Consider the following 21,784-nt stretch of genomic DNA (forward strand, 5'->3'; position numbering starts at 1 on the left):
TTAGTTCACATGAATAACTTATCCAAGGCATGCTGAAATATAACATAAATACCTGGATTGTTGCAGCATAACTTTTTTCCGTTTCAATAACTGTTTTCAGGCGAGCTACTTCCTCCTTCAGCATTTTCTCTGCAACTTGTAACTCTTCTGTCTGTCTTGCTGCATTCCTCATTGATCTTTGTTGCTCATGTGAAAGTCCTCTTAACTGATGTACCTCTGCTTCATATGCTTTGAGAGTTGCAATCTAAAAGTAGACTTTACATATGTACTATGGCAAAATTAAAATTATTAGTCATCAATTCTTAATCATTACTTCACTTAGGTACAAATAGGTGTTAGCTCATAAGCAAATGTATGAAAAATACATCAGGTTTCATCTTTCATTTAACATTATGAACACATGCAACTTTCAAATTAGGTGATTTTTACTGATAAATGTACTCATCAATGGGCAACCATACTTGTGATTCTACAACCAGAGGTGCCAGTGATCATCCTTTCTGTCCTAAATGCTGATCTCATCCTAAAAGTAAGTGACGATTTCCTTACTTGAAACCTCTGTCTCACCCTGTTTAAGCTTTTATACTTACTATCCACTGCAAATTTATTCTGCTATTCTGCTTACCTCTCCTTTATGCTGTTGTTCCAATTTCTTTGTAGTTTCCTTGATTTTCTCTTCAAAAGCTTGCTCTTTCTCAACTAAGCGTTTTTTGCATGCTTGCTCTACTTCTCGCAGCTTCCATTCAAAGTCATCAAGCATTTGTTGTTCCCTATTGGTTGTCTCAGTATGAAGTTTCTCAAACTGTGCTTGCATTTCAGCCTTCTCTTGTTGTGCCTCATCCAGTGCCTGAAAAATAATGCTATCAACATTTCAAATCTTCAGTACTGTGTGATTGTGTAGTTTCCCTATGCATCTAAGTTTAACACCATTTTAAACAGAACAGTTGTATTTACATATAATTTACTGGGGTTCAAGCAGTTATATTGGGAATAACTGAATACTCAGAATAAAATAAGTTTGAAAACTTTACCTTAAAAAAAAACTTTGAAGAATTTATATTGCTGTATAAAATTAGACAGAAAGATAAAAAAAACAAGTAAAAAGAAAAACTCAGATGCTTAATGAAAATAAAAGTGTTCTATGTCTTGTGTTAAATCAGTCACAAAGTACAGGAAAGGTGTGAGAAGAAGTACTCGTTTTCAGGAACTTTTCTTTGTTGTGATTGAAGGATTGGAGTAACTTTTTTTGTCTTGTATCTATATCATTCCTTTACGGTAAATGAAAGAGCTCTGGGAGCAGGTAAATAACTAAGAAATGAAGTTGACATTTCACTGAATAGGCACATAGAAAAGTAATAAAAACTTTGCTAACTTTCAGGTGAACCCTTTTTTAAGGTACAGACACACACCCATGCATGCTCACACATAAACACACACACACACACACACACACACACACACACACACACACACACACAACTTGCATGAGTGTGTGTCCCTCTGGCTTGAAAAAGGATTCACCCAAAAACCAGCAAAGTTTTCAGTCTTGATTATGTGCATCTTGACAACTCAGAGCCTTTACTACTTGGTGACTTGTTACTTTTACTCCTAAATTATTTATATCTTTTCTTTACTTTTTCATACTTCTTATGATAGCAGCTTGTACTCTTGTGGTTATCATTGCTGACTTTCAATTATGGAGCTCCCAGTTTGATTCCTGGCTGGGTCAGGGAGTTTTTTCTCTTGAATCTGTGTGAGTGTGTGTGTGTGTGTGTGTGTGTGTGTGTGTGTGTGTGTGTGTGCGCACGCACGCATGCTCATGTGTGTGTGTTGTCCTCATCGTCATTGACGTGCAAGTTGATAAAGTGTTGTCGAATAAAAAGACTTGCACTAGGCCGTCAAACTCCCCAGAAAGCAACTCCCGGCCAAAAATGCAATAATCAAATATAATTTCAATCTGCTTCTTTATCTCAATGAATAATAGCTTTAAAAATTATAAAACCAAACATATTATTTCATTTATGCACCTGTCATGGCTGCTAGTCCTTTTCCTCTATCTTAAATTGTATTAATGATAGAGGTTTATTTTATATTGTGAATCATGGCACCTTAGATATAAATAAGCTACAATGCTATGGATTGTGAATTAAAAAAGAGTATACATCTTCAATTAGTTACCATATCTGAAATTTCATGTTGTCCCTGTATTATTAGGTCTCTAGTAACGATTTTTTGTAAATCACATGAGCTAAACTATTTCTCCATATCAAGATACATAGCCCAAGGCCATAACTGTCTGTATAAGAATCAACAGCCCTAAATATTAATGATTCTTAATTAAATGTGTTCAAAAGATGGTTTAGAATTTTAGGCCAAAAAAGTTTCTAGTGATTTATACATAAGAAAGGTGATTCAGAAACTGGATGAACTGACCTCTTGAACAATTTTCATCTCCTCTTCTCTTTCTGCTTCTAACTGAATGCGAAGCTTCTCCAAACGATCACGTTCCTGCTGCATATCCTTGAGCTGAACTTCCAGCTCTTTGATTTTTTCCTCCAATTTCTTTGTGGATTCACTGTCTTCTGCAAAAAATACAATGTTTTATATATAAAAATCAATAACAAGACTACAGAATTCCTACTGACATAAACACACAACTTTCACTAATAACTTTTCCTGTTATAATAACAGCAAAAACAGCTATAGTAATGGTTGAATGATACCTTGAAACAGCTGTCTGATCTATATGAAAATATATCCAATGACTATTGTTTAGCTATAGCTCTACTAGTCACCAATGACGTCGAAAATAATTTCAAGTAAATGCTTCCTCTAATAATTTGTTCCTAGTCTTTATTGAAATTCCTCAAAGTTTCCTTAATTATTAGGTTTAGGCAGATAGTACCAAAAATCCTGTAAAAACTTTTAGATTAAAATCCATAGTTATGAAATTTGTCTGAGATATCACAGTACTCTGAAGGAAATAACAGATGCTGTACCAGTACATATGACATGAATTAATTTATGTCAGTTGACAATCACCACTAAGTTAGTGTTATGCAACTGTGCAATAGAACTGGAATACGTTGTCAACAATCAAACAGATGTGCCAGGTAAAGTAAGTAAAATTAAATAAGGATATAAAAATCTATGGATGTTTGTGGTTTGTAAATGACAGCTAACAAAATAACACAAGGTAAACCAAATATTACAGCTATAAAACTAATAGTTCTCAATTATACAGTAACTGCAACTAATATCTCATTGGTCCTTTCTTTACTTTTCTTTTTTATTTGTGATACAATCACATGTAAACATACTAAAAGTGTTCAAAATCAAGTATCAGACAGTAACCATTAAACCCCCAATTCTTTAAATAATATGCATACAACAGCTTCAGACATTTCATTCCTTTACGAGAGAGTAAATGTCTTAAATATTTGGCTTTAAGCATGATTGTGACAAAAAGTTTGGAGTTAAGTTGAGAGTTTGTTGGTAGTCACTCAGTGCTCTCCTTCTGAAATACTGGATGTAAACAATCTGAAGAATTTGTGCTCCATTTTAAGCAAAAGCTAGTTTTTCATGGATCTCAATACTTAAGATGTCATATGTCCTCAGCCACCTGCTGTACTATTACATAATGTTGCAGGTACTTTCAGAAATAAATGTAGATATTATCTGAAAAGTGTGTTGTTAATACAGTTAGTAGTAAAGAAGTAATAAATACAAACATCATGCCTTATGTAATAACCGATAAACTTTTTTCCTTTAATAATTTTTTTGGGATATGTCAGCAAGAAAAAGTTTAACAAATGTTTAAAATATGTATAAAGTGTGTTGAAAGTCACTAAACCTGTAACCTAAAGGGAAGCCCAGTGTTTTGGTTGCCCACTGTCTCAGTTCACTGAAACACAGACCACTCCTGACAACAAGAGGTTGAATAACTTTCCTTAACTTTAACACTTAAGATTGACCAGTAAATTAACTCCATAAAATCAAGGTTAAACAACAACTAATTTCACTCGCAAGTGCTTCTTTTAAGTAAAACTGTACTTGATAAACAAACATGAACACTGGGAAATGAGCTGGCTGCCAAGAACCGACACTCTCTAGAACTTAATGACACACATCTGCAAAAACATCAGTATTATGCGGAAGCAGAGCATACACTTAGTAGGAGGCCTCAAATGAAATCGAACAAACATAACATCACATGTCTTATTGTACCAAGAGCGATCACAATCACAGTTAACTAAGCACTCTTAGAGTACTTAACTGAGTGTCTTGATGCTGGGGCTATTTTGCGAAAAATGCCCTCAATATAGTCCGATTATTTGTGTTCCATCAGTTACACTACCTCAAGACCCACACACAGGTTTTGAATGTAATACTTTTCTTATTGCATTAAATTTTTAATATAAGGCTATACCAGTTTATGAGTAAATTATGACAGTATCTAAAATTGTATAAATCTGGTCAATGATTATGTGAAATATTGAAAATCTAATTTCTGTTGCCCCCAGAAACAGCTAGATAGACAACCTGCAGCTGGTACCGCAATCCAGGATAGTGATTTGCTAATGTAGACTACTTCTTTTGCACATTCAGTGGCAATGTAGAATTACAGCCACTGATGTTCAATGATGTTTTTGGAATTGTTCCCTAAAGTGTAGAATTCCATTAGACATTTAGTCACATACCACTTTCCATTTTATGTGGACTTTTTTTATCTTATTATGTTTATTTTCTAATAAACTGTGAAAATAAAAGTTCCAGTTCTGTTTGATATATCATCATCATCCAGTGATAGCAGTCCATCAGGACTGCACATTCCCTTAACAAGTTGCTTTCACCTCCACCAATTTAGTGCCTCCTTCCAGTGTCCTGAAATGCCCAGCAGGGTTTGACTATTTCTTAGGTTACGTACCAATACAGTCTTGCTCTGCCCAGCCAAGAGGGGGTGGGGGCTGTTGATCGTCCTTCCACAGCTTTATAATATACTTTTTCAGAGATCATTCCAAAATGAGCAGCACTTGCTTGCCAAAATATTTATAATCTGATGTCCAATTACATGAACTCTCATCTGTCTTGAATTCGGATGAAGATACTCCTCGTTTTGAAGATGTCAAGTTCATTTCTGTATAACATCCTACCTCTCAAAGTTTTATAATCAAAATTGTTCACTTTGGTAAAAATTGGTGTTGCAGACATTTAGTTTTGTTCTTTGAGATAGGCTTTGAATCTTACTCTATTTCATAGACTCAGAAAATAATACTCTCTACTGTAGTTTCTTACTTACATGTTGATCTAGTAGGTTATATATAGTGAACTGCACTCCCAAGTATCTGTATTTCACCATTAACTAGAACTTTAATTTTACTGCAGGCAATAGATTCCTGTCTTACTTCATCCAAGACATCAACATCTATTTTGTGTTACTTTCACTGATTTCCTGCCTACTTCCATAGTCTACATGAAACCTTTTTTTATGTCTTTTTGTACATCTTTTTATTACCTGATCACCACAATGAAATCTTTGCAGGTTTCTGATTTATTATGTACCTTATCTCGCTCCCTAATGATCTATTCCAACACAAGACTTAATACTTCTCATTTTTCTACTTATTCAAACTAAATAGCAACATTATTAAAAATCATCCATGGAATTTCTGAATGACTTATTCGGATGTAATGGAACTTTGCCTTCATCACCAAAAGGTTGCACTGTCTGGTTGAAACTGCACCTCTGACTCTGCCTCTGGCTATGACATTTTTGGAACATGTCTTACCACAGGTTAACGCTATTAGATCTATCATTGGACTATGTCTGATATTATGATTTTCCGCTATGGCTCTGGTGTTGGATGATGTTTTACATTTTTCCATTATTATGCTTTCCATCTGCTCCATTGTTGGAATTTACTAGGTGCATGGCAGCATCTAATATGGAGATCTGACAACTCCAAGTGTGTTGATTCGCATGTTTCTAGTAGGATAATGGCCACTAGAAATTGTGCAAGTGGTGATGATATTGCCACAGGCCTTCTTGAAGACATCGAGGATGAAGGAAAATTTAGTGATGAAAATTAATGAGAAGAAACTTCTGCTGTGTGCAATGATAAAGAGTTTTAGTCAATCAAAATCTACTAATGGAGCGGAAAGTGATGGAGAGGCATAACTTGTAGCAAAACATGGAAGGTTTATTGAAATGTCGGTGGTGATCTGAGGAAGATTACTTTTTCTTTCATGCAACAAGGTCTCACCATAGTTTATGGTGTTTGACTAAAATTCAAACTTGAATATTTCCAACTTTTCTTCACTGACAATATGTCAGTGAAATTGTGAATACTACAAATATGTACGCTAAATAAAAGATACAGAAATCACTTCACTTACAAAACACTCAATGAGGCACTTATGGAGGGACGTTTCATCGGAAGAATTGAAGCTTTCCTTGGTGTAATACTGAACATGGCTTGTGGGGCACTTAACATTGTGGTCATCAGTGCCTGCACAAGGTTCAAATCTTTCCATTTCCAGTCTCGGTACTTCCCAAGAAATGATGAGCTGATAAGGGCAACACAAACACCCAGTGCCTGTGTGGAGAAAATCCCTGACCTGGCTGGGAATCGAACCTGGGACCCCATGATCCAGAGGCAACAACGCTAGCTGCTAGACCACAAGCTGCGGACACATGGCCTTGAAATTTAAGTAGAAAGAACTAGTTGACATTCTCTCATCACTGTTTCTTTCCCAGATATTTTGGATGCTGCATTTAGTTCCACCTGTCACAGCTCAGTGGTGTCAATATATGATGGGGGCAAGGTGAAGAATGTTAGTGAGTATGTTGTTGTGGTCTTCAGTCCAAGGATCAGTTTGATGCAGCTCTCCATGCTACTCTATCCTGTGCAAGCCCCTTCACATCCAAGTAACTAACCTACATCCTTCTGAATCTGTTTAATGTATTCATCTATTGGTCTCCCTCTACGATTTTTACCTTACATGCTTCACTCCAAAACTAAATTAGTGATCCTTTGACACCTCAGAATGTGCCCTACCAATTAGTTAAGCCACAAATTTCTCTTCTCCCCAATTGGATTCAGTTCCTCCTCATCAGCTCTGTGGTCTACCCACCAAATCTTCAGCATTCTCCTGTAGCATCACATTTCAAAAGCTTCTAGTCTAAACTGTTTATCATCCTAGTTTCACTTTCATTCATGGCTACACTCCATACAAATACTTTCACAAAATACTTCCTGACACTTAAATTTATACTTGATGTTAACAAAGAAGAAAAGGAGAACAGATGGGAAATATTCACCCTCAAACTAGAGCAGAATAGCAAAGGGAACCAAAAATTGCTATATGAGTTATTGAAAAGTAAAAGATCTGATAGAGAAGACATAAAAGCGATTGAATCAGAGGATGGGGATATTATCAGGAACATGGAAGGTATAAGAGAAGAGATGAAGAATTATTTTCAAATCTTACTGAATGGAGAAGATGCACAAGAAAGTGACACCGAAATCACTGAATTAGAGGACGAGCAGAATCCAATCTCTTGGCTAGAAACTGAAAATTCCCTGAAACAGACGAAAAGTGGGAAGGTGGCAGAAGTAGATGAGCTAACAGTACATATGGTTAAAGCCGCAGAAATCCATGGAATACAGTGGTTACACCGGGTGCTGGGGATTATATGGAAAGAAAACAAAGTGCCGGATGAATGGAAAAAAGGAATTATAATACCATTGTTCATGAGAGGTAGTAGAAAGAAATGCACCAACTACTGAGGAGTCACACTGTTATCAAGCTGCCTTAAGATAATGGAAAAGGTAATAGAAAAAAAATTGCAAACATTCTAGACCACCAATTAAAGGAACACAGCATGGGTTCAGAAGTAATAGGGGAACAATAGATCTCATTTTCTTCCTCCATCAGTTAATGGAGAAATATTGAGAAAAAGGAAAGGACTTGATAGTAGTATTTGTGGATTTTGAAAAAGCATATGACGGTGTACCAAGGGATAAAATATTGGAATGCTTGACAAAACATAATGTTCCTGATTCATTAATTAAAAAAGTCCAGATGCTGTACGATGGTTGTGAGAGCAGTGTACAAGTAGGAGGTGGAAGATCAAAATGGTTTAAGACAAAGAGAGGTGCTCAGCAAGGCAGTTCACTCTCCCCTTTACTCTTCATTATGCTTATGGACACAAACATGAAAGAAATCAAGGAAGAAGAAAATGAAGATCTCAATGCTTTTGTTTTTGCTGTTGACACTACCATTTTGGGAGAGATGGAAATGGACGTTCAGAGGAGACTAGATTACTGGAACACAAAATTTAAAAAAATCCAAGTTAACTGTGAGTAGAAATAAGACAGTGGCAATGAAGACGAGCAGGACACCCACACCTTGTAACATCATACTGGAGGGGGAGAAGGATGAATGTGTGAAAAGCTTCAATTATCTGGGTAGCATCTTGTCATGTAATGGAAGTTCTAAACTAAAAGTCTTAAACAGAATAACAAAAGGATCTAGCTTCTTCCACAAAGTAAGAAATCGAATCTGGTACAAGGAAGTCCATCTAGGAGCCAAACAGACCATGTATAAAACATATCTCCTGCCAATCATGATGCATAGTCTAGAGGCCTTTGTCATAAACAAGAGAAAACAGAGTCAAATACAAGCATGTGAAATCAAGTTCCTTAGGTCAGCTCCACAAAAAACTAGGAGACACAGAGTTAGGAATGATTATGTAAGGAGAGACCTGCAGGTGACATTGACTACAGAGGAGAGGACATTGACTACAGAGGAGAGGATGAGTGCTTTGAGAGCGGAGCAGTTTGGTCAAGTAAAGCAAATGCACTCAACTTGAACTCCATGCCAGTATTTGGAAATTGAGGTAACAGGAAGAAGACCAATTGGGTAGCCTAGAAAGAGATGGAAAGACTAGGTTAAGGAAGATCTTAAGAGGAGAGGAGTAACATGGGATGTAGTGGAGAGGAAAAAGCTATACCAGGACAGAAACCAACAGAGCTATATCATTCACCAACTTCGCACCTGGCTCACTGGAAGGAAATCCTGATGATTAACAAATTTCTCTTTTTCAGATACACTTTTCTTGCCACTGACAGTCTACATTTTATATCCTTCCTGCTTCAATCATCATCAGTTATTTTGCTTCCCAAATAGCTAAACTCATCTAAAACTTTAAGTGTATAATTTCCTAATCTAATTACATCAGCATCACCAGCTTTAATTTGACTAAATTCCATTATCCTTGTTTTTCTTTTGTTGATGTTCATCTTATATCCTCCTTTCAAGACACTGCCCATTCCAGTTAACTGCTCATGTAAGTGCTTTGCTGTCTCTAACAGAATTACAATGTCATTGGCAAACCTCAGAGTCTTTACTTCCTCTCCCTGGACTTTAATTCCTACTCCAAATTTTTCTTTTGTTTCCTTTACTGTTTGCTCAATATACAGATTGAATAACACCAGGGATAGGCTACAACCCTGTCTCATTCCCTTCTCAGCCACTGCTTCCCTTTTGTGCCCCTCGACTCTTACAACTGTCACCTGATTTCTGTACAAACTGTGAATAGCCTTTCGCTCCCTGTATTTTAACCCTGCCGCCCTTAGAATTTGAAAGAGAGTATTCCAGTCAAATTGTCAAAGGCTTTTTCTAAGTCTAAAAATGCTATTAACATAGTTTTCCCTTTCCTTAACCTATCTTTTATGAGAAATTGTAGGACCAGTATTGACACGCATTACCACATTTCTCCGGAATCCAAACTGATCTTCCCCAGGGTCCACTTCTACCAGTTTTCGATTCTTCTGCACAGGATTCATGTTAGTATTTTGCAACCGTGACTTATTAAACTGATATTCGGTAATTTTCACACCTGTCAGCACCTGCTTTCTTTGAAATTGGAATTATTATATTCTGCTTGATGTCTGAGTGTATTCCGCGTGTCTCACATGTCTTGCTCACCAGATGGAAGAGTTTTGCCATGGCTGCCTCACCCAAGCCTATCAGTAGCTCTAACGGAATGTTGTCTCGTCCTTGGGCTTTGTTTCGATTTAAGTCTTTCAGTCCTTTGTCAAATTTTTCATGTAGTATCATATCTCCCTTATCATCTTCATCTATGTCCTCTTCCATTTCTAAAATATTGCCCTGAAGCACATTTCCCTTGTATAGACCCTCTATATACTCCTTCCACCTTTCTGCTTTCCCTTCCTTGCTTAGGACTGGTTTCCCATCTGAACTCTTGATGTTCATACATGTGGTTCTCTTTTCTCCAAAGGTCTCTTTAATTTTGCTGTAGGCAGCATCTATCTTACACCTAGTGATATATGCTTGTACATCCTTCCATTTGTCCTCTAGCCATTCCTACTTAGCCATTTTGCACTATCTGTTGACCTCACTTTTTAGACATTTGTGTTCCCTTTCACCTGCTTCATTTATTGCATTTTTATATTTTCTCCTTTCATCAATTAAATCTCCTGTATTACTCAAGGATATCTACTAGCCCTCGTCTTTTTACCTACTTGACCCTCTGCTGCCTTCACTACTTCATCTCACAAAGCTACCCGTTCATCTTCTACTGTTTATGCTTCTCCTGATCTTGTCAACCATTCCCTAATGCTCCTTCTGAAACTTTCTACAGCCTCTGGTCCTTTCAGTTTATTCAGCTCTCATCTCTTCAAATTCCTGCCTTTTTCAGTTTCTTCAGATTTAATCTGCAGTTCATAAGTTATAAACTGCAGCCAGAGTCCATATCTGCCCCTAGAATGTTTTATAATTTAAAAACTTACCATTATATAATCGACCTGAAACATTCTGGTGTCTCCAGGTCTCTTTCATGTATACAGCCTTCTTTCATGATTCTGAAATCAAGTGTTAGCTATGACTAAATTATGCTCTGTGCAAAATTCTACCAGGCAGCATCCTCTTTCATTTCTTTCCCCCAGTCCATTTTCACCTACTACTTTTCCTTATCTTACTTTTCCTATTAACAAATTCCAGTACCCCAGGACTATGAAATTTTTGTCTCCCTTAATTATTTGAATAATTTCTTTTATCTCATCTTACATTTCCTTAATCTCCTCTTCATCTGAGGAGATAGTTGGCATATAAACTTGAGCTACTGTTATGGGTATGGGCTTAATGTCTATCTTGACTACAATAATGCGTTTGCTACTCTATTCATAGTACCTATTTCTTTTATTCATTATAAAACTTACTCATGTGTTACCCCTATCTGATTTTGTATTCATAACCATCTACATGAAGCCCGTATTCACCTGACAGAAGTCCTGTTCCTCCTGCCACTGAATTTCACTAATTCCCATTATATCTAACTTCAACCAATTCATTTTCCTTTTTAGATTTTCCAACTTACCTGCCCGATTAAGGAATCTGACATTCCACACTCCGATTCGTAGGACGCCAGTTTTATTCCTCCTGATGTCCTCCTGAGTAGCCCCACCCGGAGATCTGAGTGGAGGACTATTTTACCTCTGAAATATTTTACCCAAAGGATTCCATCATCATTTAACAATACAGAAGAGCTGCATGCCCTCAGGAAAAATTACAACTGTAGTTTCCCCTTGCTTTCAGATGTTCACAGTACCAGCACAGCAAGGCTATTTTGGTTGATGTTAGAAGACCAGATCAGTCAATGATCCAGACTTTCACCACTGCAGCTACTGAAAAGGTTGCTGCTACTCTTCAGGAACCACATGTTCGTCTGGCCTCTCAACAGATATCCCTCTGTTGTGGTTGCACATACAGTACAGCTATCTGTATCGCTGAGGCACACAAGCCTCCCCACCAACAGCAAAGTCCATGATTCAAGGGGTGGGAGGGGGAGGGCTTAGTGAGTATATTGATAATATATGCAAATAACTTTGTTTACCAAAGGGAAATGTAGCTATAGATGAGAGTACTGTGGGGTTGAAACAAAGAATTCAATTCAAATGCTATAATCCAAGGTAGCCTACAAAGTGGGATTTAGTAGATTCAGAAAATAGTTATGTTTTTTCACATTTCATGTTACGGAAAGACAACTACAGAAAGTCTAATTCATCCTGATTTAATTTTTGCAATCTGAACAGTGGTTCATTTGACACAGCAATTGCTAGCTTGCACAGGTGGTTCAGGCTGTCACATCTTTGCTGACAAGTTTTGCCCAAGCCCTCAAATTGTTTGGGTGAGGCACAACATGAATTTTCATTTAACAAGTACAGTTATGCCTTCCAGGAAGGATTTTCCATATGATTTGAAGATAGTTTAACTTACTGAATATGAATTATGTACCTATCAAAATGAGATGAAATTATGTGTCTCTCATGACAAGAAGTTAGTGATAATACTGAGTATATTCTTTTGTCCTTAAGCCAATATAATCACTGGTTGTAGGAAGTAAGAGTCTGAATGGCTTCTGAAAACCAGTGTTATTTTGGAATACACAAAGTTTATGGGAAGAATGGACAGAGCTGACCAGTACTGTGGTTGCTATGGTTTTACAAGATGATCTTACAAGTGGTGGAAAACATTACATTTCTGGTTGATTGGAGCTGCTGTAGTGAACAGTTGTATTCTTTATTCAGTAGATAAAATGAATGTGAAAAACTGCAGGCTCATCTTTCCTATAGAAGTAATAAAATCAGACAGCTAGAATCAGCCAGGTGAAAAATACAAATTCAAAGAAGAGAGGAAGACCATCATTGTCTGATACCATGGGAAGACTAAATGGGAAGATACATTTTATAATGCAAAATGAAAAAAATCAACAAAGGATTGCGTAGTTGGCAGCAAACACAAGGAGAAAGGGGGAAGAAGAGAAACAACTATCTGTTGTGAAACATACTAGAGGAAGCCTGGACTTCACCTGAAAGAATATTTTCAGAAATACCATGCAGAAAAAAATCATAAAATTACCAACAACCATAAACAAAAGCACCATGTGTAGCTTCAAAAACTAGTCTAAAAGAAAATAAAGTTGTCAAGTGGTCACATATTGCATTTTTTTAAATGTATCATAATAATCCATAATTCCTTACATCCTTATCCATGTAAAATATATAAGGAGTTGGGGAAAATGCAATGTGTAGAAAAATTGTATTGGAAATGGTTAAAGTTAAAAGTTTGAACTTCAAACTTCTACAATCAAAACATCAAACAGCAGGAATAATACTCTGAGCGATAAAGGGATGCTGTTATCTTCCAAGTTGCATCAGCCAACCACAGAGGACTGCTAGTGTTTGTAAATCACCTAAGCTATGTTCATTACAGGGAGTGTTAGTAAAATTTCCTAAGAGCCTCCTCTTACTGAGGAGAGTATTTGGGTTGCGAAAATTGGAAACACCCCACAATGACTTTCAGATAATGGCTAGAGGTTCGAATGATTTTTAAGTGCAGTCTTTCATGTGATGCTCTGTCACTTTGTGTGAGAGACAGTCTGCATTCATCAGCTGCTCATAATTAAGCTTAAGAAATGTCTGATTTGGAATTCTTTCAGTGGAGTCAACACAAATACTGTGAAATGTAAATCTGTGCAAGAAGCTATTCAAGGGAAGAAGGTACAACTACTTCTTTAAAAGGACAGTAAAAATCTTTACACACAGCTGAAAATGAAGACTGGCTTAAACTTGAATATAATAGAATTGTTACTACACCCTCTTCCACTTCACCCACAGAAACTAAAAAGCAGATAATTTTAAAAAATCTTTGATGGAAAATCAAACTGGAACATGTGTAACCCAAAAGAAATTGACAAGTTGATTTATAAAATGACTGCCTTTTGAGTCTTCCCTTTTCATTTCATTTCATGTCTAGTGTTTTAATTCTTAAGGCACTTTGTTATGGCCAAACAATTAGTTAATTGCATCCCATTTATTTTTGCTTTCAACACATGTATTTCCATTATATCATGCATGCATGCCCGAAGAAACATTGCATCATATTTCAGAATAACACAGGCACTGCTATATTGTATTTATCCACCGACACCGGCAAGTGCCTTCAAGTAAAATGTCCCCCTATATGGGAATATACCATAATGGATGTATGATTACAGGTTGTAGAGACATATGGAAGATTGGGTCTGGCTTTGAGTCATGCTCATGTAGCCTAATGGTAAGGTAACCACTCGCAATAAGTGAGAAAGCAATAAGTCCCAGTCCGGCACAAAATTTTCATTGGCTTCATTCCATTATACAGTGGACAGTTGTCCATATTCGCAACTGCGAATACATTTCATGTGTATTATAAAAAGGGCAGACTGCTACTCATCATACAGAGAAGACACCGAGCTGCAAACAGGCACAACAAAAAGACTGCTATGCATCTGAGCTTTCAGCCAGAAAGATTTCTTCTAAAGTTCAAAATACACACACAGTCGCAAATGCTCAACTCTCTTACATGTAACCATTGTCTCCCGTCACACAGACAGGCACAACAAAAAGACTGATATACATCTGAGTTTTCAGCCAAAAGGCCTTGTACAGCAGTCTTTTTACAGTGCCTGTCTGCAACTCAATGTCTTATTTATACGGTCAGTAGAAATTCAACCTCTTACACAGTACTGTTGTTATCCAGGATTTATCATTACACAAGCATCATCTTGGGTGCCTGCACATCTTCTGAGCCTGACGACTGTTCAGATTATGACAGCTATTAATCTATGAATTAGTCTTGCTATTCTATTTTTGAATACATTGGAAAATAAGAAATTTTACTGACATCATTTTGTGGTATACCTGAATGAGGAACTGGAAATATGAGGGTTATTGCAAAAGTCATGGCAATTATTTCTTGTCTCAAAAGTGGTAATGAATTAAAAAATATCTGAAATATTCAAATCAAATGTCAATTCATATGTAAACATTACATATAGGGCGATGGATGAACACACACACACCACCACCATAAAGATATACCATGAGGAAAAAGACAAAACAAATTTTGTCATTTCAAATGTGTTTACTAAATTTTGTCACTTCAAATGTGTTTACTGTCAATTGCAACAGTACACAATAATAAAGTCAACGAACACACACCTGTGACATCTTAGAGTCCCTTAAAATAGCCTCCCAACGATTCCCTCACACACTGCCAATGCTATGGAAGACGTTGGATATCTATGGCCTTACCATGAGCAAATCTTGGATCTCACACATCACTCCTGTGGCAATGTCTTCATGTGTTCTAAAGTGTGTTGCACACAATGGCTCTTTCAGTTTTGGTATGAGGTCATATTGCAACATAATACTCTTGCAATTCACAGTCAAACACATTTGAAATGACAAAGTTTGTGTCATCTTTTTTCTTGTGCTATGCCTTTATGGTGGTGTGTGTGTGTGTGTGTGTGTGTGTGTGTGTGTGTGTGTGTGTGTGTGTGTGTGTGTGTGTGTGTGTGTGTTCATCCATCTCCCTACACATAATGTTAACATATGAACTAAAGTTACTTTTGTATATTTAAGAATTTTTTTAATTTGTTACGATTTTCAAGACAAAAAATTGCTGCCGTGGCTTTTGGAATGACTCTCATGTTTACCTCTGAACATATAGTTGAGTCAGCGTAATTTGATCCCTGGCAGTTGCAGTGACCTGGATGTGGCACCTTTGCAGGCCTACCTCTACCAATAACGTAATGTGATTTTGTAAATGTCTCTATAGCAATGCCTCAATGTTGTTGCAGCTCTGTGGACAGCTATTGTTTTAACCTGCAGCCAATGGCACTTCACTGTTGAAAGCTGACAATAGTGCTATGAGCTGACAGAGAACTTCTTAGCCTGTCTCCACTAAAGCAGAATAGTTCATGATGGAAGGAATCCTCCATGGTATATAGTTGTTGCTGTTATTGTGGTCTTCAGTCCTAAGATCAGTTTAATAGAGATCTCCATGCTAGTCTATTTGTATGTTCTGCACAAGTACTGGAACCTACAAACACATTATCTGCCAACTGTAGTCAAACATTGGTACCTCTCTACAATTTTAATCACCCATACTTTTTCCATTACCAAACTGATGATTCCTTTATGCCTCTGAATATGTCCTGTCAAACAACACTGAGAAGGCACTGAGCTGCAGACAGACACAATAAAAAGACTGCTGAACTTTTAGTTTACAGACAAAAATGTTCTTTTTCAAAAGCAGAAAACACACACAAACTCACACAAGGAGGATTCACACATGCATGGCTACTGTCTACAGCCTGTCTGGCCTGATTGCAGGATGCACCTATGTCTGACAAGAGCAGCAATTCATGGTGGGTGATGGGAATAAGGAGGAGATATGGGGTGGGGCGGGGGAGGGATAGCAGGGAAGGAGTGGAGGAAGATGTTATGCTGCTGCAGGAGCAAGCAAGGACATAGTGGGAAGAGGACAGGGTTGCTAGGTGCAGTGTCGGATGGCTGTGCTGGGGAGAGGGGCAAGGGGAGAGAAGAGGTGTACAGAAGGGGAAAAGACTGGTAGATGCATTGGTGGAACAGGAGGCCTGGGTAGTGCTATAGTGAAAGCAGGAAAAGGGGGTGGAGAACAGGGACTAGTGAAGGCTGAGGCCAGGGGGGTTACAAGTATTATAAAAGATATGTTGCAGGGAGAGTTCACATCTGCACAGTTTAGAAAAGCTGATGTTGGTATGAAGGATCCAAATAGTGCAGGCTGTGAAGCAGTCATTCAAGTAAAGCACACTGTGTTGGAACTTTGCCACAGTTCAGTGGTGGCCATTCATGTGGAAAGACAGCTCATCAGTTGCCATGCCCACGTAGAAAGTGGCACTGTGATTGCAGACTACTTTGAAGATCACATGGGTGCTTTCACAGGTAGCTCTGCCTTTGATTGGATAGGCAATGTCTGTCACAGGACTGGAGTAGGTGGTAGTGGGAGGATGTATTGGACAATGGGACAAGTCTTTCACTTAGGTCTATTGCATGGAACCTGCCGGATTTCAGGAATGGGGTCATTGAGGCAATATTTGTACATGAACATATCTGACATCTGGCAGAGACCCTCTGCTAGGTAATCCCTGCACTTCATAACTACAATGCAGTCCAACATCTTCCCTTACTCCTACCCTGACACCCACCCCCTCCCCCCATCCCCACTTGCTTCGCCTTCTTACTACAACCACCCACCACAGATTGCTGCAGTCATCAGGCACAGACAAAGCCCACAGTCAGGACAAAACAGCCACAGACAATAGCACTTTGTGTGTAAGTCCTGCTTGTGTAAGCGTGTGTTTGCTTTTTACTTCTGAAGAATGACTTTTCTCTCTGAAAGCTTTTCATTAAGTCTGTCTGCAAACAGCGTCTTTGTGGTGAGTAGCGATCTATGCCTTTAACACTGTTGTTATTCCATCCCAGACTTTCCATTGTTTTATCCTTCCTTTACTCCAGTTCATCAAAAATTTCTTTTTCCTCCAATGCAATTCAGTGCCTCTTCATCAGTTATTTCATCTACATACCTTATCTTCAGCATGTATTCATAGCATCTCAGTTAGAAAGTTTATATTCTCTTCTTGTCTGAGCTGTTTGTTGTACATTTTCCACTTCCCCACACAGCAAAAGCTCCACACAAATATCCTGATAACAGATCTCCTAACACTTACATTTATATACAATGCTACAAATTTCTCTTTTTCAGAAACCCTTTTGTTGCTGCTGCCAGTCTGCATTTTATATCGTCTCTATTTTGGACATCAAGTGCAACTCTTGAGTCTTACTTTCATAACAGAAATCAGAGGGTTACACAGACAGAGCCACTGGCATAAGAGCCATCTTGTAGTTGGCAAAAACAACATATGGGTTTCCACAAGGACTGGTACTGGGTCCCTCCTTGCTCTAAATTTACATAGGCTAAATACTTCTTTTCCAGTGACTTCAAAGGATGGTTCAAAAACTGATGATGTACACATACTTATCAAGCCTGATCCAATAGGCAATCTCATGACACCCAACTCAGTTGGTATTTCAATAGGCCTACAAGCATTTCACAGCATACTGTACAATTTGTCTTAATTTCACAAAGAGTCATATTATGTGGTTTCAAGTAAGTAAACCTGAACTGCTAGTCCCAGAAAAGCCCTTATAAGTATCTGTCATTGGGTTGACTTAACACAAGAGTGTTGGCTTATTTTGCTTATTGACACCTCATCCTTTCTGTCCACCCCGACAGCTGACTGGTCAGTGTGATGGATTGCCATCCTACAGGCCTGGGTTTGATTCCTGTCCAGATTGGGGATTTTCTCCACTCAGGGACTGGGTGTTGTGTTGTCTTCATCATCATTTCATCCCCATCCAGATCGCCCAATGTGGCATTGACTGTAATAAGACCTGCCCAAGGTGGCCGATGATGCCACATGCCCATTTCCATTTTGCCCCATTCTTTCTTATTGCATTATCTGTTGAGACTTAAAAGTACTTAAGTTGGAACTTAAAAGTAAATGTAATATTTACTAATCAGAAGTAGGTAGCAAGAACATTATATCAAGGAAATAAGTGCACATCATTCATAGGCTTTTATAAGGTTCTTGGAATTCTTACACTTAGGCCTACTTTCCAGCACATTTATTCCTTAATGGCTTTTTGTTTCTGATAATAAATCTCAATTTCATCTCAGTTTCAGCTGATGGTGGTGTGCTCAATCACAATACAATACATAAAAATAATTTTTAACTTTCGCCATTACATTTCCACAGAGCCTTGTGTAGCTGAAAGTCACTAGTTCACCCCCCACACTTCCTCTTTCCCTTTCCTTCCCATTCCTCTATTTCATTTTCAATGTTTATATGATGTTGGGCATGTTCGACAGAACTGAGACTACTCGAATTTATATCAGTCTACTTATGAAATGATAAATATGAGGACATAAAATAGAAAGAAACTTCCACATGGGAAAAATATATTAAAACCAAAGATTCCAAGACTTACCAAGCGGGAAAGCGCCGGCAGACAGGAACAATGAACAAAACACACAAACACACACACAGAATTACTAGCTTTCGCAACTGATGGTTGCTTCTTCAGGAAAGAGGGAAGGAGAGGGAAAGACGAAAGGATGTGGGTTTTAAGGGAGAGGGTAAGGAGTCATTCCAATCCGGGAGCGGAAAGACTTCCCTTAGGGGGAAAAAAGGACAGGTGTACACTCGCACACACACACATATCCATCCGCACATACACAGACACAAGCAGTCTGCCGGGATTGGAATGACTCCTTACCCTCTCCCTTAAAACCCACATCCTTTCGTCTTTCCCTCTCCTTCCCTCTTTCCTGAAGAAGCAACCATCGGTTGCGAAAGCTAGTAACTCTGTGTGTGTGTTTGTGTGTTTTGTTCATTGTGCCTGTCTGCCGGCGCTTTCCCGCTTGGTAAGTCTTGGAATCTTTGGTTTTAATATAAATATGAGGACACACACACACACACACACACACACACACACACACACACACACACACACACACATTAAAATTTGTGGGGAGTGAAATGTGTAAGAAGTTTTTTCAACAAACCTGTCGTTTTCTGGTTAAGTTGCTCCAGAAGATCTGCATTTTGTTGTCTGTAAGTCGTGAGTTCACTTTCCAACTGGCGCAGTTTTTGGCGGACACTCTCTGAGTCCTTATTTGCTGCCTCCAGCTCAGCTTGAAGACCTGTGCAGAAAAAATATGATGTAGGATATTCTTGCCTTAACCCTAGGACTCACTCTGGGGTCATAGGTGACCTAAATCATCTTTACTATGGATAAAACAATATTTCTATTTCTTGTAAAAATCCAGAATTTTATGACTTTTACCACACAGTATTTTAATTCTCTCACAAAAGTTTTTAGAGCGCTTGACGCAACATTTAAATCAATAATTAACAAAAACTACTGTTGGGGTCAATTATGACCCCAGATAGATTATATGTAACATTCATAGAATGTGTAGATTATCAACTATCAATCTCTTTATTATGTATTTTGAGTTGGTAACACTGAATTCACGTGTTATTCAGGTGTTACTCAGAGCTAACCTCAAGCTGGAAGTTCGTTTGTACGTTTGTTGTTGCAGTGTAATTTCAGCATGGATGGAATACGTTTTGCTCCTGGCTATAGTGTAGAACAAGCTATGGAAGACTTATTTTGTAGCAGTAGTGATTCAGAAGGTAGTGACGCCGAAGATGATTGAACAGAGACACGGGTAGACCAAAGTGATGAAATTTGTTTACATAAATTAGAAGAAAATGATATTCTTGCTGAAAATGATGACAGTGGAGAAGATGAAAGTGCAGTACTGGTAAGCAGGGGTCGGGATATTGCATGGAGTACAAAAGAACCATCAATTCATAGATTTCCAATCCGCAACATACAACGATTTTCAGCAGGTATTCCAAGTACAGTTAGTGTTAGCTCAGCTGTTGACTGTTTCAGGCAGTTTATTACTAATGAATTGCTGGATATAATAGTTCAGTTCACAAATCAATGAGGAAATGAATTGAAAATGTCTGGAAAATTAGTTGACAGGCGTGATACAGACAGATGCGTGCTTCTTTCATTTTTAGGCTTGCTGATTATGTATGGTATACAGAAGAGCCGGGGGAAACCATTGACGAATTTTGGAACTCTGAATATGGCACTCCTCTATTACGTGCTACTATGTCGAGGAGGCGATATCAGGACATTCTGTGTTCGCTTCGTTTTGACGACCGCATCACAAGACTTGAAAGGAAAGAGAGGACTGGAAATAAGGCTGAAGCTGTATAGGAAATATTTGATTTGTTTGCCTTGCAATGTCAAACATGATTTATATCTTCGAGCAACATTACTGTTGATGAACATCTTTGCGTATACAGAGGTCGGTGCAGTTTCAAGGTCTACATTCCTTCAAAGCCAGGAAAGTATGGCATCAAGATATGGTAGACTGTGAACATGGTTATCTGACAAATCTTCAAATGTACACTGGAAGGAGTGGTGATGTGAGAGAAGTGAATCAAGGCAAGAGAGTGGTCTTAGTTTTAGTGCGTCATCTGGCTGTCAATGGTAGGAATATTACCACTGACAATTTTTTCACGAGCTATGACCTTGGCCAAGAATTGTTGAAAATGAAGTTGACTCTTGTAGGTACTCTACGTTCTACAAGAAAAGAAGTCCCAAAAGAGTTTTTGCCTTCGAAAACTAGGGAAGAATGCACTACCAGATTTGCATACAGTGGTAAAACCCTATTAGTTTCGTATGTTCCAAAAAGAAATAAGGCTGTGCTACTCCTGTCAACACAACATCAATCATTTGAAGTGCCCAAAGAAAACAACTTTAAACGAAAACCAGAAGGAGTGTTGTATTACAACTCAACAAAATCAGATGTTGATACGCTAGATCAAATGAGCTCTTACTATTCTCTGAAAAAGGGTACAAAATGTTGGCCATTAGCAGTATTTTATGATCTTGTCGATCTAGCTTCACTCAATGCCTACAGACTCTTCTGTGTTGCTGTTGAAAAAACAGAGAGACATCTTTTTCTAATGAAGTTGGCCATAGAAATGGCAAAGCCCCAAGTGGAACGTCGTTTGAGTTTACCACAAACAAGGACCAAGGATATTATTAGCAGTATCAAACGGTGTGGATTTGATGATCTGTTAGACAATGGACATCCAGATGTAATACCCGACTGAATGATTAGTAGCCTACACACAGTCAATTATATATTGATTGGGGTCATGTATGACCCCAGATGGAGTACTAGGGTTAATGTGAGATGAAAACTTCTGGCATGGCACAACAAACATACAAAAGATTCAAAAACG

The 21,784-nt window shown here is 38.0% G+C and overlaps 1 protein-coding gene across 6 annotated transcripts in view; it reads right to left on the reverse strand.

Moving 5' to 3' along the window:
• LOC126357561 (golgin subfamily A member 6-like protein 22) overlaps window positions 1–21,784 on the reverse strand; it is a 321,544-nt gene that overhangs the window by 122,119 nt on the left and 177,641 nt on the right. For all 6 annotated transcript variants that reach the window (XM_050007470.1, XM_050007468.1, XM_050007469.1 and 3 more), the window contains exons 3-6: window positions 19,516–19,653; window positions 2,434–2,582; window positions 626–847; window positions 53–244 (exon numbers count right to left, since the gene is read on the reverse strand). In XM_050007470.1, coding sequence (XP_049863427.1) covers window positions 53–244; window positions 626–847; window positions 2,434–2,582; window positions 19,516–19,653 — 701 coding nt within the window. The remainder of the gene's footprint in view (window positions 1–52; window positions 245–625; window positions 848–2,433; window positions 2,583–19,515; window positions 19,654–21,784) is intronic.

This window comes from Schistocerca gregaria, chromosome 1 (genome assembly GCF_023897955.1).
Source record: "Schistocerca gregaria isolate iqSchGreg1 chromosome 1, iqSchGreg1.2, whole genome shotgun sequence".
Classification (NCBI taxonomy): Eukaryota; Metazoa; Arthropoda; class Insecta; order Orthoptera; family Acrididae; genus Schistocerca; species Schistocerca gregaria.